The sequence below is a fragment of the Alligator mississippiensis genome, chromosome 14, assembly GCF_030867095.1.
Source record: "Alligator mississippiensis isolate rAllMis1 chromosome 14, rAllMis1, whole genome shotgun sequence".
NCBI classification, from domain to species: Eukaryota; Metazoa; Chordata; order Crocodylia; family Alligatoridae; genus Alligator; species Alligator mississippiensis.
Genome location: NC_081837.1, coordinates 40,646,946 through 40,669,144, shown reverse-complemented (window position 1 = coordinate 40,669,144; position 22,199 = coordinate 40,646,946). Strand labels below are relative to the sequence as shown.

The 22,199-nt window shown below is 44.0% G+C and overlaps 1 protein-coding gene across 1 annotated transcript in view; it reads left to right on the top strand.

The window, feature by feature from the left end:
* DSTYK (dual serine/threonine and tyrosine protein kinase) overlaps positions 1-21,376 on the top strand; it is a 41,473-nt gene extending 20,097 nt beyond the window's left edge. The window contains exons 3-13 of the mRNA XM_006273881.4: positions 4,252-4,915; positions 8,222-8,454; positions 8,929-9,012; positions 10,100-10,276; positions 10,568-10,697; positions 11,669-11,825; positions 12,565-12,697; positions 14,347-14,460; positions 14,995-15,109; positions 16,489-16,623; positions 17,034-21,376. Of these exons, the coding sequence (XP_006273943.2) occupies positions 4,252-4,915; positions 8,222-8,454; positions 8,929-9,012; positions 10,100-10,276; positions 10,568-10,697; positions 11,669-11,825; positions 12,565-12,697; positions 14,347-14,460; positions 14,995-15,109; positions 16,489-16,623; positions 17,034-17,221 (2,130 nt within the window). The 3' untranslated portion in view covers positions 17,222-21,376. The remainder of the gene's footprint in view (positions 1-4,251; positions 4,916-8,221; positions 8,455-8,928; positions 9,013-10,099; positions 10,277-10,567; positions 10,698-11,668; positions 11,826-12,564; positions 12,698-14,346; positions 14,461-14,994; positions 15,110-16,488; positions 16,624-17,033) is intronic.
* The last annotated feature ends 823 nt before the right edge of the window (positions 21,377-22,199 follow it).

The window sequence follows — 22,199 nt, the reverse complement described above, 5'->3', positions numbered from 1 at the left end:
AGAATATTCTGATGCGCAATCCACTTGCTCAGGATCCTGAGTTTCTGGGGAAATGGGTGGTGCTGCAAAATGTAAGCGTTGGTCATCTGTTTTTTTTTTTGTTCCTTTCCTTTAAACATACTTAAACTGCAGGTTCCTTGGAAAATTACTTGGCACACTAGCTGCCCCTGGAAACCGGCCTGAAAGAACCGACTGGGACGAATGTCCGTCTGCTCAAAGGGCAATGCATCTGCTAAAAGCGTGTCAAACTTTCACACGAAGCCACCTTGTCTTGAAACAAGCTATTGCAAAATGAGCTACAGTATGAGTTTAGAGATTGTAGCAGTACCACATGAACTCCCCAGGCGGGCATTTGTCCTCAGAAGCACTTGTACCGAATAAGGGTGACCATCCAGGGAGCTGGCCTGACAGAGCTATCCCATGCTACTTTAGTGTGTGTGTGTGTGTGTGTGTGTGTGTGTGTGTATTAGTCCAGCTCTAACGCTGAAACAAAGCCTTTTACTCTGAAGACAGCTCTTGTGCCTTGGCCTACTATGGCCTAATACATTGGGATTTTTTCTGCTTTATATCTCCAATAAAGCACTGTGCAGAACTTGGATGGATTTGAGATGAAAACTCCATGCGCAAGTAAATTGTTTCGTTGTATTGAAGCCAGATGTTGCTGCAGATAGTTGGTAAAAACTACCAGCAGTCTCACCTTCTATATTTTTTAAATTTATTTATTATTTATTTTTTTTTTTTTGGTCCTTCAGTATCTGTACCCATGCATAGAATAAGCAGGATTTTGAATAAATGTCCGAATAAAGAGTTGGGCCAAACAAACGTCGTGGGGGGGAACCTTTTAAAATGTGCCAAATTCCAAAGTCATAAATCTGCCTCCTGTTGGTCAGCTCTGAAGATGGAAGCCAAGGGGTATCTTGTGAAGTGAGCATCTGATCATCTTAATTTAATTCTAGGGGATTCAGTGCCGTTAGGATTGTTGGTGGTGATTTGGTTGTGTTTTGTTGTTTAGTGGTATAAATTTTGTATCCCGCGGTAGCTAGAAAGGTAGTGCAAATCCTAGTAATGAAGTGATTCCCCTGGCCTGTATTACTTGGCACCTTGGACTTGGATTCGAATTCAGAAAAAAAAATTATTTTGTATGTAACCTAGTGCAACAGACCATGTTTAGTACTCTCATGCTCCAGCACAACAGTAACTGATTGGGCTTCCAGCAATGCTGGACAATACTGAAATTCAGAACTTTGTATTTACTAAATATTTAAAAATGGATCCCTTGTGGAGGGTTGGTAGGAGTTTCCCAAACTGCTTTCTTGGATGTGAACTGCTAGTGTCCATACAAAGTGGTCCCTGGGAAGGAGCAGAAGTCTCTAGAAAATACAAAGCTCTCCCTCCTTTTGAATACTAATAATGAGACCTCCTCTTGGTTCCCCCGTAAAGCTGTTAAGTGAAATAATCTGTTCATGGCATTAGATGTTAATGCTACCCAATCAGATTAAACTTTGGCCTAGCTACATGAAATGTTCTAGGTTAATTAAATTGCAGTACTGTTTTCCTTTGGAAAATGATGACACTGCACTACAATTAACTGGCTAGTATGGAAGCTGTGTATAGGGAAGCACTTTGTATTTAGGCCTAGTGTGTTTAAATAAGCAGAGTACCAGGGTGGAGTTGCTGTCAGAGGACCTGAAGTACCTTCTGGTTGTCTTTCACAAACCTCTGTTACGTACTGCAAAGTCCCACTGTTGTAATTCATGTTCATAAACTGAAATGTTGTCATCTCTCCCAATTTACTCTGCAGCTTTACAAGTAATATTGTCTGTAGCACTAAGAGAAGAAAAGAAATGATCTTCCAGACTGATGGTGGGGGGAAGGGGGTACATGAGACACAGATGAGCGACTAACCCAACTGTGTTTATCTTCTGTAGTGTTTCAGATGCTTATTGGTATTAATAGGTAACATCCATTGCATGTAGCATTACTAATAGTAGTAGTTGGTAACAGTGGTAAGTCTTTTAGACGACTATCAATGTAGCTGTCCAGGCCTATCCAAACTGCTCTGCAGAGTAAACATTTTCCTAGAGACTTCTAGTCTGTAAACAGCTGCTACATGATGTGCAGCTTTAATTATGGTGTAATTTAAGAGTTAGCTCAAATATCTATATAGGCTGCAGCTAACAGCGTCTTCTAACTCGGAGCCACAACAGCAACCCACTGCCTTACTGTTTAATTCAAGCATTGAACTTTCAGGTTGTAATCTATTCCATAGAAACACAAGAATTGACTGACTGGGTTAGACTGCCTTATCAAACTGGCATCTCTTCTGGCACTTCCCTTCCCTTCACAGATGGGTCTTCTATCCTCAAAGTCTCAACACCCATCTTGCTGGGGTCATCTGAACCCAGCAGTCTTTCCTGCCCAAGTGCATGGGGGCTGGACCCGATCTCTAGGGTCCCTTCCAGCCCCTAACATTAAAGAAATATTGTGGAAGAGAAAAGATGCAATTTCCTGATTTTGTAACTAGCTTGTCTGCAGGGAGGCGGTACTCGATTACGTTTCTCAGCTGGCATGCACGCAGATTTGTTGACGGTGTTGCTGCCGGATCCAGCGGCACTGTAACTTCACTTTGTCGCATTTAATGAAGTAACCACAAATTGTAGTACCAATGAATGAGTTTATTCAGGGCAGTAACTGGAAGCAGCACTTGGAATTCAGGCTTCTAATTGAAAAAGGGGTTTGTTTCAAAGGAGGCTTCATGTAGCGAATGAAGGAATTTGCATGGTTTTTGTTAGAGCCACCCAGGATCAACTTACAGCTGGGTTCAAATACCAGCTTAGATGACACCAGAAGAAATCCAACTTTAAGGTTTCTGGCCTGGAGTTTTAGGCTATTTATACATCAGTATTTTTTTCCCCTCATCTCAAAAGTGTCTAAATACTTTTTTGGCAGGGAGCGGGGGCAGTGGTTTAGCAGCTGTTTATCTCTGCTAGCACTGGGAGCCAGTGAAAAAATGAGGGAGGGTTTCTTAAGATTAGGATCAAGGTCCCCAAACAAATGAGCGAGTGAAGTCATCAAGGATTTTCCATTCCTTTTCCAGAAAGGTGTCCAAATAAAAAAGTTGATGTCATTCTAATACTAACTCAGTCACTGATCAGGAACTTGAATTTTTTTTTTTTTTTTTTTTTTAAATGCTGTCTCAACATCAGGCTGGCCAAATAAAGTAAGCAAACATGGTCTTGGAGAAATGAGCTTTGCTAGCCTGTTTTTTAAAGCGAGGGTGAGGACATTGAGATCTTGGATATACTTAATGCAGTGTTGATGTCTGGAGGAGGTGGTATGGGGAAAGCCTACCTATAAACTGGTTTTTCTTTGTTAACTGGGTCAAATGCAGTCCTGGGTAGCTTGCCCTCAGCTTCTGCACAAAACTATAAAGAAAGAGTTTGTGGTTCCAGTCTTGGTCCAGATGTCATTGGATGCCAACTACCACTTTTCAGTTGAAAATGAAACCAGGAATTGAATGGGGCAGAAAGGCTGGACTTCTGCTTTTTTTTTAATTTCTTTTTTTACAAGCAGGGATCCGTTTCAGGATGGGGCTTATGTATGCCTGTAGGAAGCATGGGGAGGTTCAGGCGGTCATCTGAACTATGTCCGCTCCCCTTAACTTGCATCCCAGAAACTTGCAAAGCGTGAAGACCCCCCACCCTCGAAGTAATGAACTACAAATTGGAAAGCTGTAGTTTTTAATTGATCTGAAGAAGTTCATATCGGGTGGACACCTGATTGGCCAAGGAAAGAGAGGAGTGGTACAGATATGGCCAATTTGGTCTTGCATATCTAAAGCTAGACTGCATTACCAGTTTGAATCTGGAGAGCTTGACTGCATTTCATATTTGTGAAAGGCAACAGGAGCCTTCTGAAATGAAATGCAGCCAGGGTCTTTATACTGGCATAAGAAGACCTAAGTCGGAGTTGCTGTTAATGTCCAGCAGGAAAGCAGACTAGTCTTATTTTTTTCCTCGTTTTGGGTGTCTTGCAGGAATTAGCCTTGAACAGGCTGAATTGAAGGGTTGCTTGAAAGGCACCGAGGTGTGGTTGATGTTAACATCTTGGTAGTAATATTTTTGGAGGCCATGGTGGCATACCATGATTGCTATCCTTGCCTGATTTCTTGTACCTGGATTTTGACAGTGGCTTCCTCTCCTTTGGTCTATGGTGACTGCACCTCATCTCTTCTGTCTCTTTCCGTTCCAGGAAGTGGATATCGTGGTGGCCCCGTGCCGGGGGTTCCAGTCTGCCGAGGTCACTTTGGGAGAGTATGTGAACCATGTTTTGCCTGTTATCACCTTTGCCATCAGTGAGGCTGAACTTTCAGCATCGGACGAAAATGAACTGCGGGAAATCAAGGAAAAATACGCTCTACCTGTTTTCTTTTTCAAAGTGCCAGAATTGGGTGCTGAGCTCATCTCGCCCAAAAAGGTTGAGAATGAGAAGTCCTCCCTCTACTGCCAGCTAATGGACCTTGAATACCTGAGTATCAACCACTGCAGCTGTGGAGCACCCACTTCTGATGCCAAAGCCCAGAGCATGCTGGTAGAACAGTCTGAGAAGCTGCGTCTCCTGAGTATTTTCTCCAGGCAGGTGCTGCAAAAACATCTGGTAGATGCAGCCACCCTCCTGAACCTGGTGCACAGCCGTTGCCTGGACATCTTCATCAATCAGGCTTTCGATATGCAACGAGACCTGCAAATCACTCCAAAGAGGTTGGAGTACACTCGTAAGAAGGAGAACGAGCTATTTGAATCCTTAATGGGCATTGCCAACCGCAAGCAAGAGGAGATGAAGGATATGATCATAGAAACTCTAAACAACATGAAAGAAGAGCTCCTTGAAGATGCTGCTAATATGGAGTTCAAAGGTATTCTTTTGGCAAGAGAGGGATGGGTGGGAGTAGAAGACTCCAGAGCTTAAACAATCTGAATTTGCTTCCTGTGCTCCTGTAATGAAAGGATAGCTGCCTTCTCCATTGTGTTGTCCAAGCTGAAGTGAGCAACTTTAATAATTTTGACTGTAGCCAACTCTCTCTGAGCAGATGTTGGTTTGAAACCCATGCTCTCTAAGCTTTGTGCATGTGACTAGGCCAGGAACTTTGGACTTCTAATTCACTTGGACAGATCTGTGTAGCCCGAGGAAACTTGCATACTGCCTTGCCTTAATTTTGCCATTTTATAGAGGGGCAGATTGTAGGTTGGGGGAGAATACTTGCCTAGCCAGTTCAAGGGGTCAGGGAGTGGTGGTGAGGACTAAGCAAGATTAGTGAAAAGCAGGGTGCACACAGCTGCTTGACAACTGTAGAATTCAAATTGTTTGTCTTCCATATGGAGACTGTTATCTTAAAAGGCCTGGAAGATTAAACCTTCTGAAATCTGTATGTAGATTCTAGCTTCTAATTCTTGAGGGGCAACAAAACTTCTAGCAAGTCTACCCATGTAGTCACTTGGAAAGCCACATCTATTTTATTTATTTATTTTTAATCGCATCTTCTAGTGACATGCAGGCCCTGTTACTAGCTTTTGACCTCTGATAGTGTGTAAAGTGATAGTCTGATTTTAATTTGAGTTCAGTAGTCTTAATGAATGACTAAATTCTTTGAGTTCAGTCAACAGCATTAGCTGATCCAGTGCTAGCTCTAGCAGATGTATAGCACCTCTTGCAAAGCAGCTTTTTCCTTCTAACTACTAGGGTATGGCTTGAAGTAGCATCGGTTTCTGAAGAAAAAAACCTTGACAATGAAACTCAATGAGTTGACAAAGATGCCTTCATGACTCAGAGCTATTTTCAAATTTTGTTCCAGGCTATAAGCTTAAAGAAAACAGTTTTGCTGCCTTTCATGTTGCAATTGTAGAGTGCTCTTAGGGAAGGGGTGGGCAGCTTGCAGGCCAGTTGTGGCTTGTCAACTGACTTTTGGACCTGGCCCACGGTTTTCCACATGAGCCCGAGCTCTGCCTAGGGCACCCCAGGCTGCTCTCCTGCCAGCCCTGGCCAGCACGCACCGCTTACCTGTGCGGCTACTACTGGCAGCCACATGGGGTGCTGCTTGGCTTCCCCTGCCTCCAGGGGCAGCTCCTTCTGCCCCCGCTGCCCTGTTCCAGATAGGGGGGAAGCTGCAGCTGCGTGGCTCCTGCCCCAGCACATACCGTTCCAGCTCCCGGCCATCTTCCACGTGCTTTGCCTGCCTGGTGCAATGAGCAGCTACCTGTGGGTGAAAGGCAGCTGGAGCCCCGTGTGCTGGGGCAGGAGCTACCCTACTGTGGCTTCCCGTGTGAAGTGGCGCAGCAGAGGCAGAAGGAGGAGGAGCTGTTGGAGGCAGGGGGAGCCAAGCAGGACAAGGGTGGTTGCATCCGCACCAGGAGCAGCCCTGCAGGGAAGCTCTGTACACTGGTTGGGGCCAGCAGGCAGGAGCAGGTGAGGCTCAGCCCTATGCGGAGCACCGCAAGGTGGGGTGGACTGCACCTGCACGGTCTGGGTGAGCTCTGCTGCATGCACCCCCTGCCTTTAGCCCCGGTCATATAGCGAGACTTAGTACCGGAAACTCCCCCCTCCCCTCCCTGTGGCCAAAATGATTGCCCGACTCGGTCTTGGGGGATATCCAAGATGCCAAGGAGTCTTAAAACCTGGAAAAAAATGTACCCAGTGTTCTGGGGTGTGGGAATATCTTCTGCTAAGCACTAATGAATTAACTTTGTGAAACAGCATCATCTAATATTTTGCCTATGTAGTCTGATTGCTGTTAGAATTGCCCTGTGGCTGGAGCGTGTGGTGCAATGTCTCATTTATTTCAAGTACAGTCATGGTAACGAAGAGCCTGTCTTGTCTTTAACTGTTGTGCTAGCTTCTATTGTTTTTTAATTGCGTTGCAAAATGCTAATAGCACCACAAATGTTAGCTGTACTGAATAGCTGAGTACAACTCCATTATTGGCTTGGGTGTCGCGGCACTTAAGTTTCACCCCATAGTCCCCTGATGGGCCAGCCGGGTAGTTCAAAGAGCTGCTTCTCTCCCACTAGAGATCCTGTGGGGTAGGTGTAACCCAACTCCTGCAGTTAACACTGCAGTGAAGCCAAGTCCTTAGTGACTGCCTGCTTCTTCAGTCTTGGAGCTCGGCCGTCTCAAGGATGTAAAACAAAGTGTGGTAGCTTGCTGACTGTGTAGCGGCTGTTAAGTATCTGCTATGGGAAAGATGGAGGCTCAATAGGAGGTTTTAATGATGACCTAGGCTTCTGGATTAGTCTTAAATCAGACTCTCCTGAATTTTGTATTTCAATACAGGGCTCTAGCATGAGCTCAAAGTACTAGGTTGTTACTATGAAAGCTACCCGTTGTGCATGCAAAAATAAACTTACTACCTTGCTAACCCTTGTTTGATACAAAAATATCAAACAAGCAGCAGCAGAGGCTTCAGAGGCATTGAAGTTGGCATTGTAGAGAAACTGAAGTACTGCAGGCAAGTGGCTTGTAGCAGATCCAGCTTTTAGCCGACGAGCTGAAGGCAGACTTCTGGACAGAAAATCAGGCTGGGAAGTCGCTCAGATTTGCATTTTCATAGCAAAAGGCTGGATAGCTGTGGGCCAGCCTTATTCCTAAATATGAACGTTCATGTGCTGCAGAAAGTGCAGGAAAAGATGGACTGGATTTTTTAAGTGTACTACCTATTATACTGAAATTTCAACTTGCTCAAGTGAAGTGTAGGACTAACTTGTTACTAAAGTACCAGAAAATGAACCTGCGGTGATGGGACCATAAATTGAGGCTGGGGTTCATGAAGTTACAAGGCGGATGTAATGGCCAGAACAAAACGAAACCCCAAAACCCCCAAATTTGCACAGAAAAGTGCTCACTACATAGAATTTTCCTGTCCATATCTGGTTTCTTAATGGTTTGGAAATGTCTTGTTGGCTGAAAAGTAAAAATAAAGCCTCTTCATCTGTCTGCTCCAGCTCTAGATTTTACTAAAAACGGGTAACGAGTTCTGCTCTGATCGTTCTCCGTTTCTCTTCCTCACACTAATCTGTCTGGACTAATTCTGTGATGGTTTTGCAAAAAAAAAAAAAAAATAAAAAAAAAATGCAACAGACTGACAGCTAGTGCTGGAAATATGGTTTTGAGTTTGTCTTTTCTGTCTAAGAACAAATGTAATCTTTTTTTTGTCTTCCTCTCCTTCCAGACATTATAATTCCTGAGAATGGGGAGCCTGTTAGTTCCAAGGACATTAAATGCTGTATTAAACAAATCCAGGAATTGATCATTTCCCGGCTAAACCAAGAGGTTGCCAACAAACTGATAAGCTCTGTAGACTACTTGCGTGAAAGCTTTGTAGGGACTCTGGAGAGATGTCTGAGGAGCCTGGAGAAGTCTCAGGATGTTTCGGTTCATATCACAAGCAATTATCTCAAACAGGTATTGTCTCGGCAACCACAATATTCTGGGGGATGCTCCTTTCTTGAGCTTATGTACATTTTGACTGCTGACTTTTTCCTTCTTGAATCGGGATAAATGCTGGTCCATTAAAGTAGGCCAACATATAGCATGGTGAAATATTTGGAAGGGAAGTGTTAATCTTAAAGTGGGTGGATGTGGTAGCTAGAGGAGGGGCTGGAATATGGTTTTATTTCTGTCTTGGTAAACTGGCTTGTGGGGGAGTTTTCATTTCACTTCTGCCTTTGTTTCCTAACGTGTAAAATGAGAACAGTTTTTCCTGTATTTCGGAGTTGAAGTGAATCTAAACGTGCGCTGTTCTGGCAAGGAGACTGGTATATCCCTTGCACTGGATTTTTGTCTTTGGCAGTGGCCAAATCTCGATGGACTACTGTTAATCTCCATGCATCAGAATGTGGCAAGCCAGAACTCTCTGCTTTGTCTTCCTCTTTGCAGATCCTAAATGCAGCCTATCATGTTGAAGTCACTTTTCACTCTGGCTCAACAGTTACCAGGATGCTGTGGGAACAGATCAAACAGGTATGGGTATTGTACAAATGACATAAAAATGACTTCCTAGGAAACCATCCTTGGAGCATTGCAGTGAAGTAATGCTCACTGCTACCCTCTAGTAAACTGTACCCCTAAACACCTGTATCTGGATATAGCCACAGTTCAATGTAATTATAGCAGTGTCTTTTGGTGTTGCTGTGGAAGAGAACTATTTTCAGACATGCTCGTGGCTTTTAAAACGTACCTGCCTTGGTTCAGATGTCCATTTAACACTTTGCTGTAGGACAAATGTTGGGCTACAAGCTATTACAGTACTCTGCTTAGTTGATATAAAACACCCTGGTTATTCTGCAGTTTTAATAATCAAGTTTTGCGTTTCCTATGTTAGGAAAGCTCTTCTAGATGAGAATTCAACAAAGAACTTTCAGCATCTTCCTCAGCTTGGCTTCTAAAACAGACTCTTCTTTCTGGTGCACAAATAATGTAATGTTTGGATTGCAAGTACTACAAGAAATTGCTTATTGAGCTTTGCAGAATGTAGAACTATCAGATGCATCTATGATGCATTCTGCAAAATATGTTTTTACCCAACAGTCAAATAAAACCATAATCATATTGTTTGTTTAGATACTGCTGTTAAATTATTATTACATTTATGATATTAGAAAATGTTTTATTTGACTGTTGGGTAAAAACAACACATTTAGCAGCATCTGAAAGACTGTCTGATGTGGTCCAAAAGAACTCTGCATGCTTTACAAAGTTGCTTGTCACAAGCGTTCATGAACGTAAATCTTTTAAATTGTGTGGGCAACCTACAACCCTGGGCTAGATCCTGCCAGTGGAGGTGGTGCTTTAGTGGGAGGTGCTTTCCCTACACCCGTGTGGGGAGAAGCAGCAACCAGGCCCTAGCCCCTGCCCAACTCTGACTTGAGGTGGGTCTCTCTTCTGGCAACCTGAAAAGCTTGCTGACTGCTGCCACAAGTGTTCTCTGCATGTAGCGCACAAGATCGTTCTTCTGAATGGCAAGTAGGTGGTGCCTTGAGGGTAGGATTTGGCCTGTCCCATCTGTAAGGGTAGCACTTCACTTACTCCTCTTCCCTGTTTTTTATAGATTATTCAGCGGATTACATGGGTGAGCCCACCTGCCATCACTACAGAGTGGAAGAGGAAAATAGCTCAAGATGCTATTGAGAGTCTCAGTGCTTCCAAGCTGGCCAAGAGTATCTGCAGTCAATTTCGGACCAGGCTAAACAGCTCTCACGAAGCTTTTGCAGCCTCTTTGCGCCAGGTGGGTTTGTGGGGCTGTGAAAAGGGGAAACCTGTTTTCTTTGTGCCAAGGCTCTGTGCAGCGGTTAGAGCCGAGGACACTAAAAGGCTGTCTGCAGACTTCCACAGTGTAGCCTGCTGCTTCCTTCTTAAGATTTGGCCTGCAGGCACTCCAAAATGAGGCGAGTGCCCTGATTCGGAACAGGTCCTGCATGTTGCATTTTCCCCCCACAAAGGATTAATAGGACTAAGTAATGTCATGCGTGAACAAGTCCCGAGTGTGTGTGACCTTTTGGCCTTCTGTCTTTTATAGCTAGAGGCTGGCCACTCAGGCAGACTGGAGAAAACAGAAGATCTTTGGTTGAAGGTGCGGAAAGACCATGCCCCAAGACTAGCACGCCTCTCGCTCGAGAGCAGGTCCCTGCAGGATGTGTTGTTACATGGTGAGCTCCAAGACTTGATCTGTTTTCTAGACAGATCCTTCCCTGCCTTTTGAGGAATGGATCCCCAGGGCTTTTACTTTAGCAGTAAACTGTTGGCAGACGAGAACTAGTTCCAATATCTACTTCCACCTGATGCACCGTGACTTAGCTTGAAGAATTGTGTGGTTGTTTCTAGCAGCATATGAAAAGAAAGATATTATCCATCTAGTGCAAGATGCTTTGAGAACCCAAACACTGGGTTTGTTTGGATAGCCAATACGAGTTAACTTAAACTGATGAACGTGGGAGTATTGCATTCTGTAGACTTCCTTTTTTTCCCCGGGGGTATTTATATTAAACTGACTTATTTCAGCATGGTGCGCACTTCAAAATCCTTACAACAAACCTTTTGAGTGTGAAGAGACCTTACTAAGATGCTAAAACTAGTATTTAGTATAAAATACCATGAAAAGTGGAGGAAGAGTTTCTAATTTTGGTAATGGGATGTGGAATACTGTACCCTTCAAACTAACGAGCTTAGTCTGATCTCATTCTGACTAACCAAAATGCTCATCTGAAGGCTGTGTGGCCTATGCGACTAGCTGAAGCAGCAAATCCTGCTGATGTTTCTATGTCAGACTAACCCCATTGGAACTAATTCATTCCCTCATCAGCAGTCTTAAATGAGACAAAGGATTGAATAAGCAACGACCCTCTGACCCCTTTGGCATCTTCAGCACTTGGTGCAAAGCGTGCCGCTGCTGTATCTTTTTATGTAAAAACATACTCTTCTGCTGCTTCCAGTCCAGTTTTCAGCTCAATTAACAGTCTTAGGGTTGTTCTTTCCCACAGGATGAGCCTACCTACCCAACTCTGTACTATTCGCTGGTTTGGTTTCATCTTGATACACCCTAACAGAGCCTTACGTTTCTAAGGGGAGAAGATGGATATCTTTACAGCTGAACAAACTAGCATTTTGTGTCCATCTGCAGGCAAACCAAAGCTAGGCCGTGAGCTGGGCCGAGGGCAGTATGGAGTGGTGTATTTGTGTGATACCTGGGGGGGGCATTTCCCCTGCGCACTCAAATCGGTTGTCCCCCCAGATGAGAAGCACTGGAATGATCTTGCACTTGAGTTTCACTATATGAGGTATGTACTAGCACGTTCTAATGCCGGTTTAAGTGATGCTTCTTGCTGAAGCCAGAGGGACTATAACTAGCATAGATCCTTCCCACGTTCACTGACTAGCTGAGGATGCCCACCAAATGCTGGTGTTCCCAAGGGCCAGGCATACTGTCTGCACTCTTCAAGTATAGAAAATGGCTGATGCCAAGTTCCTCCACTGTTTCTGCTCCCCTTTTCCTGGGGGCTCACTCTTGTACTTGCAGTGCTCCTGGCCTGTCCACTTCCCAGAATAAAGAAAATCAGACTGCACATGGCATGGTAGCACACCATTCTGGCTACCTAGGCTTTGGCATTGAATATATGGGCTCTTCTTTAATTTAGTGCTACACGCTCTTTCTCCCCAGAAGCAGTCCTCTTCAGTGAACTCGGAATAACACCAATAGAAGTACTTGGTGGGGAGCTTTAACTTGCCTTGAAGCACTGGCTACTCCATTCCTTCAGTGTAGACAGCTGAGCCTATGTTATATAACCAGTCTTGTATCACTTTTTAAAAATGGAGAATAACTGGAAATAGCTGGAGTTAGTTGCCATTAGATGGCACAGTCTTGGTGGTGGTTGCCTGTGCTTTTGATACTGCTGCTTACCAAGGGCAGATAATGGGAGACTTTTTCCATGCGAGGAAACTAGGATGGATTTAATAAACTAGACAGGACTACTGGTCTGCAAGCTTTCTCTTGTCAGTCATGCTGAACCTTTTCTCCAGGTCTCTACCAAAGCATGAGCGGCTGGTAGACCTCCATGGATCTGTGATAGATTATGGCTATGGGGGAGGCTCCAGCATTGCTGTCCTCCTGATAATGGAGCGGTTGCACAGAGACCTCTATACAGGACTAAAGGTGAGAGGCACCAAAGCAGCTTGGGTCGTTTTAGTATTGGTGTTAATTTACTCTCTCTCTCTTTTTTTCTAACGCCTCTATCAGAAATCTGCAGTTGGCACGCTGGCGGAAAAGGGATTTATAGTAGTTGTCACTTGACCTCCGTCTTGTGTTGGATGGGCCACCCTCAGGGGTACTCCTAAATATACCCCTTTTTTTCTTTTAGACGTATTACTGTCTGGTGTTCTTCAGTGTGTGTGCTTATTCAGCAGTACCTGAAACCGTGCTACGTGAATATGTTGTGGAAATGGCACGCAATAAGTGCCGAGGGAAGGAAAAATTATCAGTTAGCTGATGGCCATTTTTCTTAAAGTGCGAGTGCTTACCTAGCTTTGGTCTTCTCAGGGAGCCAAGAAATAAATTGAACCAGGCAGATTGTTCTTGACTTGTGAATTTGGGCTATCAAGTGCATGGATGAGCATGCTGAGTATGGGGGGCGTTCTTGTGTGGCTGAAACCATTGGTTTCTGCTGAGGGAGAATGGCACTTTCCCCCTTCCCATCCTGTTAATCAGCTGTGACTGCGGTGGCCCAGCGGAGTGCACAGTGGAGAAGGCAGATGTGCCTGGAGCTGCTCAGCTGATCCGTGGTGGGGGCAGGAAGGGAGGGGGAGGCGCATCCTCCCACTGTGGGAACCAGCCTGCAGCCCTAGGATGGCTCCAGCCATGGCAGACTGCCCCCCTGCTCTGTACACAAATGTAACTCCTATCCATGGTCTAAGCTGTACTCACACCTTGCGCTTGGAATTGGCCATCCAGAGATTGACTTCTTTTTGCCCAGCACTTGAACTGCATCCAGAGTGGCATGCAACAGAATGGTGGTAAGAGACAATTTGGAGAAGGAAGCGAACAGCACCTGGTTGGTTTGATTAAACACACTACAACTGTCTAAACAGTAGAAGGTGGGACAGTTGTGTTGCATCAAGAAAACACAAGTTGGAGAACTCAACTTGCATGCTTAATGCATGTGAATAAAGAACTCAAAAGACTGTATTATAGAAACGAAAGGGTCTTGGGGAAGTGATCGTAACCCGTGACCTTTCTGAAGGGGGCGTCTTGCAGGGGAGGGTACAGTTCTGTTGCTGTAATAGTTTTGGAATGTTTTAATGTGGCTAAGGCTGCTACACGAAACTGATTGAGCTTGTATGTGTTGGCAGCGGTGGCATAATGGAAGCTGTGTCCCTTGATCTTTAACAGCTGACAGCCTGTAATGCTGTGGATCACCTCCTTTGCAGAAGTCATGTGGTCTCTTTGCTATTGGCCCATCCATCCTTTTCATGTTGCTGCCTTCACCAGACTGTCATGCCAACTTAGCAGTAACTTCCACAAGAGTAAATAGTGAGACTATAGCAGCATGTTTCATTACCAATCAAAAGAAATCAGCAGACTAATGTAAGCAGATTTCACGTTCTGAACCCAGTGCAACTCATATATGAGGAGATTAGCAACAAGAGCAGCTTCTGCCAAACCCATTCTGTTGCCTTTTCCAGCAGGATCTCTGTGCATGTGCAGATAGCTAGGCAGTGCTGAAAGGGAAGGGCCAGGAAATCTTATAGACAAAAGAACTGATTTGTCTGTGGGACTCTAACGGTCATCTTGTCTGCTTTTCTCAGGCTGGCTTAGAGTTAGAGCCACGACTGCAGATTGCCCTGGATGTAGTCGAAGGGATCCGGTTTCTTCATAGGCAGGGGCTTGTTCATCGGGACATCAAACTGAAAAATGTATTGGTAAGGGGCACCTCCTGGTATCTCTCTCTTCTGGTTGGTTCTTAAAGCTGCCTCTTCCCCTAGAAAGGGAACTAAAAAGTATGATGTCAGTATTGGAAGCAAACAATAGAATAGCTCCATTCACTCAGAGGCTTTCATGGGATGGGTAGTGTAAGTAGTACACTGTAAGGCTTTGGAAGCAAAAGGTAGCAGTATCCTTCTGAATGTCCCTGCCAGACAAGCATCTGCTTACAGGGGAAAGGTGAAGGGGCTTGCTTGCAGCTACAGAATCTATCTGAGCTGGGCTGGGAGTGAGGACTCCTACCACCCAGTCATGTTCTGACCCCAGCCAGCTATAGAATAGATGATGATAATCTTACGAGAAGAGGTTCTCAGTAACCAGCTAAGTATCTTAAAGCAGATGATGATCGACTCGCTTACCTAGAGAACTAACTATTCAAACAAACGTAATTTTGAAAGGCTTTTAATATTAAAAGCCAGTAATAGGCTTAAAGTATGGTTTAAAAATCACCTGATGTGTGAATGACTCCACAGCTTGACAAAAAGAACCGGGCCAAAATCACAGACCTAGGATTCTGCAAGCCTGAAGCCATGATGTCCGGCAGTATTGTGGGGACACCCATCCATATGGCCCCTGAGCTCTTCACAGGTAAGTCTGTCAACCCTTGCTTGGCTTTGGTTCTGGACCTGGTTCCTGAGATCCATTGCTACAAGTCATAGAATTTAAGGGCTGGAAGGGCCCTCAAAAGCTAGTCCAACCCCCTTGCTCTGGGCAGGGACACTGCTGAAGTCAAATAATCCCAGCAAGGTGTCTGTGCAGTTTCCTCTTGAAGACTTCCAGGGTTGGGGACTGCACCACCTCCTTGGGAAGTCTGTTCCAGGTTCTGGTGAGCCTTACTGTAAAGAAGTTCTTCCTTGCATCCAACCTGAAACCATCCTCTAACAGTGGTTCCCAAACTGACAGATTGCACACCACCAGTTTAAAATGATACAGCCTTAAGTACCACCAGCAAATTTTTCAGTTCAACCTTAAGTACCACCAAAGTATACCTCCTCTCTCTCTCTGCTTGAAGAAAAGTAGTTGTCACTATGATTTCAATCTTTGCTTCCAGTGTGCATTTGACTTAACCTTCCTGGGTGTTTGGTCTTGCCTCTCCAGTTCCTTTTAGTCTAAGGGCATGTTAATGCTGCCTCCCTGCTGTGGCCAGGGGTGCTGTTGTGAAGCTTACTCCAACCCTTGTTTGGCTTTGCTCCCCAGAATCTATGCCAGGCATTGTATCTGTATGAGAGCAGTCCGAGTGCATACTCGGAGTTCCTCTTATTGGTATGCTGTCAGGTTGCTGAAGGTGGCTATTGCCTCATCCAGGTGCGTGTCCTGCTTCATGGTGGTGCTCTACCATGCCTGACCCAGATGGTGCCCTCTCGGGAATAATTACTGCAGCCTTCGAAGAGCTTAACTTTTTTAACCAGTTGTTTTTGAAGGGCAAATGGGTCCAGTCTTCCAAAACAAATCTTTAAAAAGGGGCCAGCAGTGTCTTTAAACTAACAAAGGGTTTTATTTATATTCATCAGTCAAGTGAGGAGATCCAAAATCAGGTCTGGTTTCAAGGCTACTTCCTATCCACAAGGGAACCTTTCTGCATTTTGGTCATAACAAGCTATTTCTTTACACTTTTTCATCTGTTTCCCTGTCCAAGCCTTTTTTTTACAGCAGTGCCCGGGGAGTTTAATTAGGATCACGCTACGTTAAGCCCTGATCCTGCTCAAAGAGACCTTTGCTTACCTTTTTATGCATGGTGTATGCTCTGCTCCACTAGCTTTAGTGAGAATACTCAATGCAAATTTGCCTAAGTGAGTATGGTCTTTGGAGCATTGGAAGCCTTTTGCTTTTTGTCATGCCAGTGATTCAGTGCATTGCTAGCCCTGGGGCAATTTAACTTCTGCTGATGTGGGGAACCAGGGCATAAGTTCTCTTAGATGTCTGCCTTAATCTGCTGATCAAATATGCTGTTTGCTCTCTTCCCACAGGGAAATATGATAACTCGGTGGATGTTTATGCATTTGGTATTCTGTTTTGGTACCTCTGTTCGGGACACGTGAAATTACCTGAGGCCTTTGAGAGGTGTGCGAGCAAAGATCATCTTTGGAACAATGTTAAAAGAGGTATGGATGGCTTGCAATGCTGTACAAAGGTTTTGTACAAAGTTCTCTTTATTCTCTTCCTCCTCCCCTTCCCTCTCCCCTTTTTTTTTTTTTTTCATTAAGGTTTAAAAAATAAAAAAAAATCTGCATGGCTACTTCTGGTCTCAGTGACTTCGGAGAGCTCGTAAGAACTGTTTTGCAGTTGCCTTCCGAGTGCTTCAGATGGTTCCTGATTCTGCTGCTTTTTCTATCCAAATGTGCATTAAAACAGCACTTGGGAAACAGCGTCTTCCTTGCTAAGAACAGTCTTGGGAGAAGACGGTTTCTGGTCACGTTGCTTGTAGCAGAGTGGCTAGAATGAAGGAACTACTTGTCCCATTGTCTCGGCATTTCTTTGTAGTAACCAGCCCCTGTTCCCTCTCCTTACCCAGGAGTACGCCCAGAGCGCCTCCCTGTATTTGATGAGGAATGCTGGCAGCTGATGGAAGCTTCCTGGGATGGAGACCCTTCCCAGCGTCCTCTCCTGGGCATTGTCCAGCCTATGCTGCAGGGGATCATGGACAGACTCTGCAAATCCAGCTCGGAGCAGTCTAACAAAGGGCTGGATGATTCTACTTGAAGGAATCCTGAGAGAGCTGTTTTAATATGGGAGGACTCTGACCCTTACTTGCAGGTGGCTTCTTAAGAAGTAGCTCTTTCTGGGTAACAGGAGTTGGGTGGGAGATGTCAACCAAAAGACTGCTCTCAAAGGTGAGAGACTTCTGGACATGCCATTTTGGGTGGTAGCCAGACAAATTCCACTCTAGTACGCACTATTAATGCAAGTTACCCTGCTCTCACCCCCACTTTTATTTCAAAGATGAGTAAATAAATAAAAGATGGAGAACATAAGCCTCTTGGACTGAAAGGGATCTCTGCTAATCCCCTCAAGACTGAAAAGAGAAGCATCTCAGGCTTCAGGTAGCAGCTGGATTGCAAGGAACTGCAGTTCTTTCTTGGTGGTAGCAGATTTAAACAATTTCCATCTCTTTCCTCCCCTGTATGCTGCTAGCTGTGGTTGGCCTTTAGTCTCTCTACCAGCTTCCCTCATCTATGGAGTTTGGATGTATGGGGCAGGGATTAACTACCTTGTTGGGGGAGAGGGATTATAATAGATGAGGAGGAGTGTCTCTGTATTAGCTTCTAACACTTGGCATGTTTACATTTGACAGGATCCAAGAATCCATATCTACCTAATGGGGGAGTTTCCACTGTTACAGCAGTGAAAATACCCCGAGTCATAAGCTATTTGACAAGTTCCACTCCCCTCCTTTTCTTTGTTTTGCCGTTACCCCAAAACTCCTTTTTGTAAACTGAATTCTTGCTTATGGTAACTTTTGCTTAATAGTGGTTCTTGAAGTCTCTGAAAGGGCCTTGGTTTCTTCTACAGTCTTTTGGCAAGACAGCTGAGATCATTCAGAGAAATTGCACATGGTATTCTAGAAACACAAAAAGGTCATTAGTAACTAATGACTGCTATCCAAACCCACTGGGAAAATACCAGTTTGTGGCTTTTAACTAAAATGCTTCCCTTTGCTTTGAACCAAGTGTAAAGGCAACAACAGTTTTAAATTCTGCTATACTATTGAGAGACATTTTAAATAAGGTTTCTTCAACTTTTTAAGTCCATTAGCTTGGTGAAAGAGTATCCAAGGGAAAACGGGTCTGTTGTTCTTCAGTGACTGCGCCTGGGTGGCTGTCAGTTCCTCTATCTCTTCACTTTGGGATTTGCATTTTGGCGGCGATTCGGCTGTTTTAGGGGCCTCATTCAGGGAGAGGGTGGCATAGGACAGGCCTCCTCCCCACTGAAATGAAGGTTTCTTCCTGAAAGCACACATGCACATACCTTTGCCACAAGGATTCATTTGCATTTCTTGGGCAAGTTTTGGTCTTTAATTTTGAAGTAGCTATGAGGGAGGGGGCTAAATTGGAGAATGCACCTTGGTATAATATGTGAGGAAGCTGAGTAGCTGGTAGTTTGTCCCTGGACACATCTGCACCCTCCCATTGCAAGGGCTGGGAATGCAGTAGCTTTATTTTTAATAGGAAAGTTAGCATGCCTTGTGTAAAATCATGCAGGCATGTGAAATTATTACACCTTGCTGCTGGAATTTTACTGGGTGGTACAAAGCAAAACTACAGCCAATAACCTGTTGCCAGTTAAACAGCTTGAACAAAGTAAAGGGATAGATAATCCTGCAGTGGTACTCAACAGCCTAGTTTAACCCTTTTTCTGTGTGCAATAAAACTGAAATAATGCTTTTAAACAAAAAAGACTGCTTTTGACTTAACTACACACAGTGGGCATTCTCTGGCCTGTGGTGGCATAAAAGCTGGATGGCTCCATACACATCGCAGCTTCTACAGTAACTTGAACTGAAATGGGTGGCAACTGCAAACCACATACATAAAGAGAACTGAACTTTTTCTCAAAATAGGAATATTGCTAGAAACTTCTGTTGCTTTGGTGCATATTTATGCCACCAGTGACTTTAGCAGTATTAATTGGATATCTGTTTACTGTGTGCTCAGGTGACTAGTAACCTTATTTTCAAACTGGGAGAGTTTTTCCAGGTCAGTCTCTTGCAGCTATAGAAATAGTTTGTGCTTAAAAAAAAATAAAATAAAATGTAAATGTCTTGTATAGCTTCCCCCATGTGGCCACTTCATGAATCTTACCTTGTGCCTTTTTAATGCAGGCTCCCATCTCTTTCAGAGTCTCAATTCCCTAAGATTTTTCCTATATTCACAACACACAAGCCAACACTTGCCTTCCCCCTCCCACATTTTAGTATAGCCACTTCCTTGTTGGTTGCATAATTTGTCCACAACCTGACTTATTTTTTTTCTTTGTTTGTTTCATAGCAGATATCCATGTGCGTGAATCCAAATAATGGTACCTTTTTTCATTAGAGCAAAGTAAAACCAAGTTGCATGGATAATCTCATTAAAAGCTCTGCTAGGTAATTGTGTAACCAAAGCCACTTGTATTGTTTGAGTTCAATTCCAGCAGGCTGAAAGGCAGAGTAGCTGTTAATTTTGTGTAATTTTGACAATTTAACATGGGTAGGTGCTTTTATTTCTACCCTATGAAGCCACCTTTTATAGCCTCAGAATGAGCAGATGTTAAATGTACTGTATCTTGGACACTAGATTGTAAAACGTACTTGCGAACTGTAACTTAACAGGTACTCTGGCTCTTGTATGTGGGCCCAAATCAGTGATGAGTGCCAGGGTCAGTGTCATTCCATCTTTTTTTATCCTCCTCCCCCCCCCCTCCCATTTTTATAAAAGAAAACCAACAAAAGATGGCTCAATTGCTCATTAATCCTAGGGTGCCTTTTTTTTATGTGCACATTGCAAAATTCTCTTGGTGCAAAATCCAAACGATTGGAAACCAATCCATTCTACCTACTTGCTTTCATATCTGGCCCTTATAAAGACCACAGGTGGAGATTTAAGCCTCAAAGGATTTAAATGTCTGCTAAAATGCACTGAGGCTACCCTGAGCTGGAATGGGTGCTCCAGTATAAGCTGTTTTTTTTAGTCAAGAAGGTGGAAGCCTGTGATGCATAGGATACAACTTGTTTACTGAGCAGACATAGCTGCCTAGTTAAGCTACAAGGCAGCTCTTCAGCTGTTGCTCTCTTCTGGAATGTCTTTGGCCAGATGCTCCAAACACTACATGTGGTGGGATGAACTGGAAGAAAATGCTTTCAGTGCTGTGGAAGATTGGATCATAGCTGTCCTGGAGAACTTCTGCTTTGGCTCTTTGCTGACTGGCTGCTGCTGCTGCTTACTGTGCATTGCTGGCAATTGAATCTTTATATCCTGAGGGGCTCTTTTAAGGGGTGGCTGCTGCTGGGTTGGGATAGGGTATTTTACTTGAACCTAATTCTGAAGATTTAAAGTGGACAGCTTGCAAGAACTTTATAGCTAAAATGCAAGCTGTTCCATATCCTTCACTCACTTTGACTGGTGTTGCTATCCTCTTCCCCTCGAAGGCAAGAGATTCGTTTATCTGGCTGTAGTTTATGTATGGAGACAAGTTCTCTCCTGGAAGGAGTAACTGTTCTTAGCCATGTTTTCCTCTTAAATTTTTTTTTTTCATATTGCGTTCTCGGGACTTGCTGATCTTGGATGTAGAACCTCTAGAAGTAACTCTTGTCTTCAAGACACTAACCTGTCCTCTCCAGGAAAAAAAAATAGGAGTCCATCAGCGTTAAACACCCTCAGGGGCTTAAAGTAGCACTACTGTTTCTTGAAAGCTTTTTAACTTTCTGTCCTCCTCATTTGGGCGTCCTCTTGAGCAAAGATTGTTAAATGGTGAAAACTGTTATATAATTTTGGGTCAGGGGAGCAAGTGAGAAATTGGTACTGTACAGATCCATTGTAATGCCCTTATACTTTTGTATTTTCCTTTTTTATTTTAAAGGACTGATGTATATTACAGTGTTAAAACATAACAAACTTACCAAGTGTATAGGAAAAAGTGCAATAACCAGGAGAAATGAAATAATGAGCAAATTTAAATGTTTCCATGGTATTATAACTTTTTTTTTCTGTAGTACTAACTAACTTCCTTTCTGTACCAGGTCCACATGTATTTTAAGAGACGCGACTGTGGGTTAAGACTTAATTTAGTGCCATTTATGACTTGTCTGTTTTATAGGTATGATATTGTCTAGTATGTGCAGAATGTCGTGCTTTTATTATAAAGATGACATTAACGTTTTATGTTTTGTCTGGCTTTTTTTTTCTTCCCTTCACTGCACTTACCCTTTCACCATAGTGCTCTCCTACTGACCTCCAGTAGCATACCAAGGGGGAGGGGAAGGGTGTGGGGCACCAGCCCTGGATGCCAACTAAGGAGGGGCACCAGCATTACCCTTTTCGTGCAAGAAGCAGCCTTTCCGTGTTACTCTCTCGCAAGGTTTACCCGGGGTGCAAACCCTGCTTGTTAGACACGGAGTAACTGGACTGCTGTCACTAGTATTGGACATGCAGAAGCCTTTGATGCGAGAGGTGTGTGTTTGGGCCAGAGTGACTCATGGACTGAGCATGGCTTTTGTTTCTTCGTTTTTTAAGAATTACTAAGCCCAGGGGTCAGTTAATTCATAGGAGCAGTGGGCTGAATTTAATGCAGCTTGGCCTAAAGGCTAGCTGTTACTTGCCACCTGTCCATCACCACTGCTTTCCTCGTTGCTGGAACATTGACAATTCAGCTTTTGTGCCAGATGCAACCACCTGCTGAGCTGGGGGGGAAAGAAGTCCCCTGTCCCATTGCAGTCTGAAATGGTTGCTTTTTCATGCAACCTTCTTTGCTTCAAGAGAACATCACACTGATAGAAACAGCTTTTTTTTCTTTTTTCTTCCTTCAGGAAGATACAGGAGCCTTTACTGATTAAATGGCTGCAGTTCTTAGTCCAGGGTAAACTGCAGAAAACTTTTCCTGTGCAGTAGCTATGAGGATTGAACTCTGCCACAGGCCTAGTCCGTTATCTGAAGACTTCCTTCCTTATGAGGGTGCATAAATCCTCCAAGAGAAGAGCTGGAGC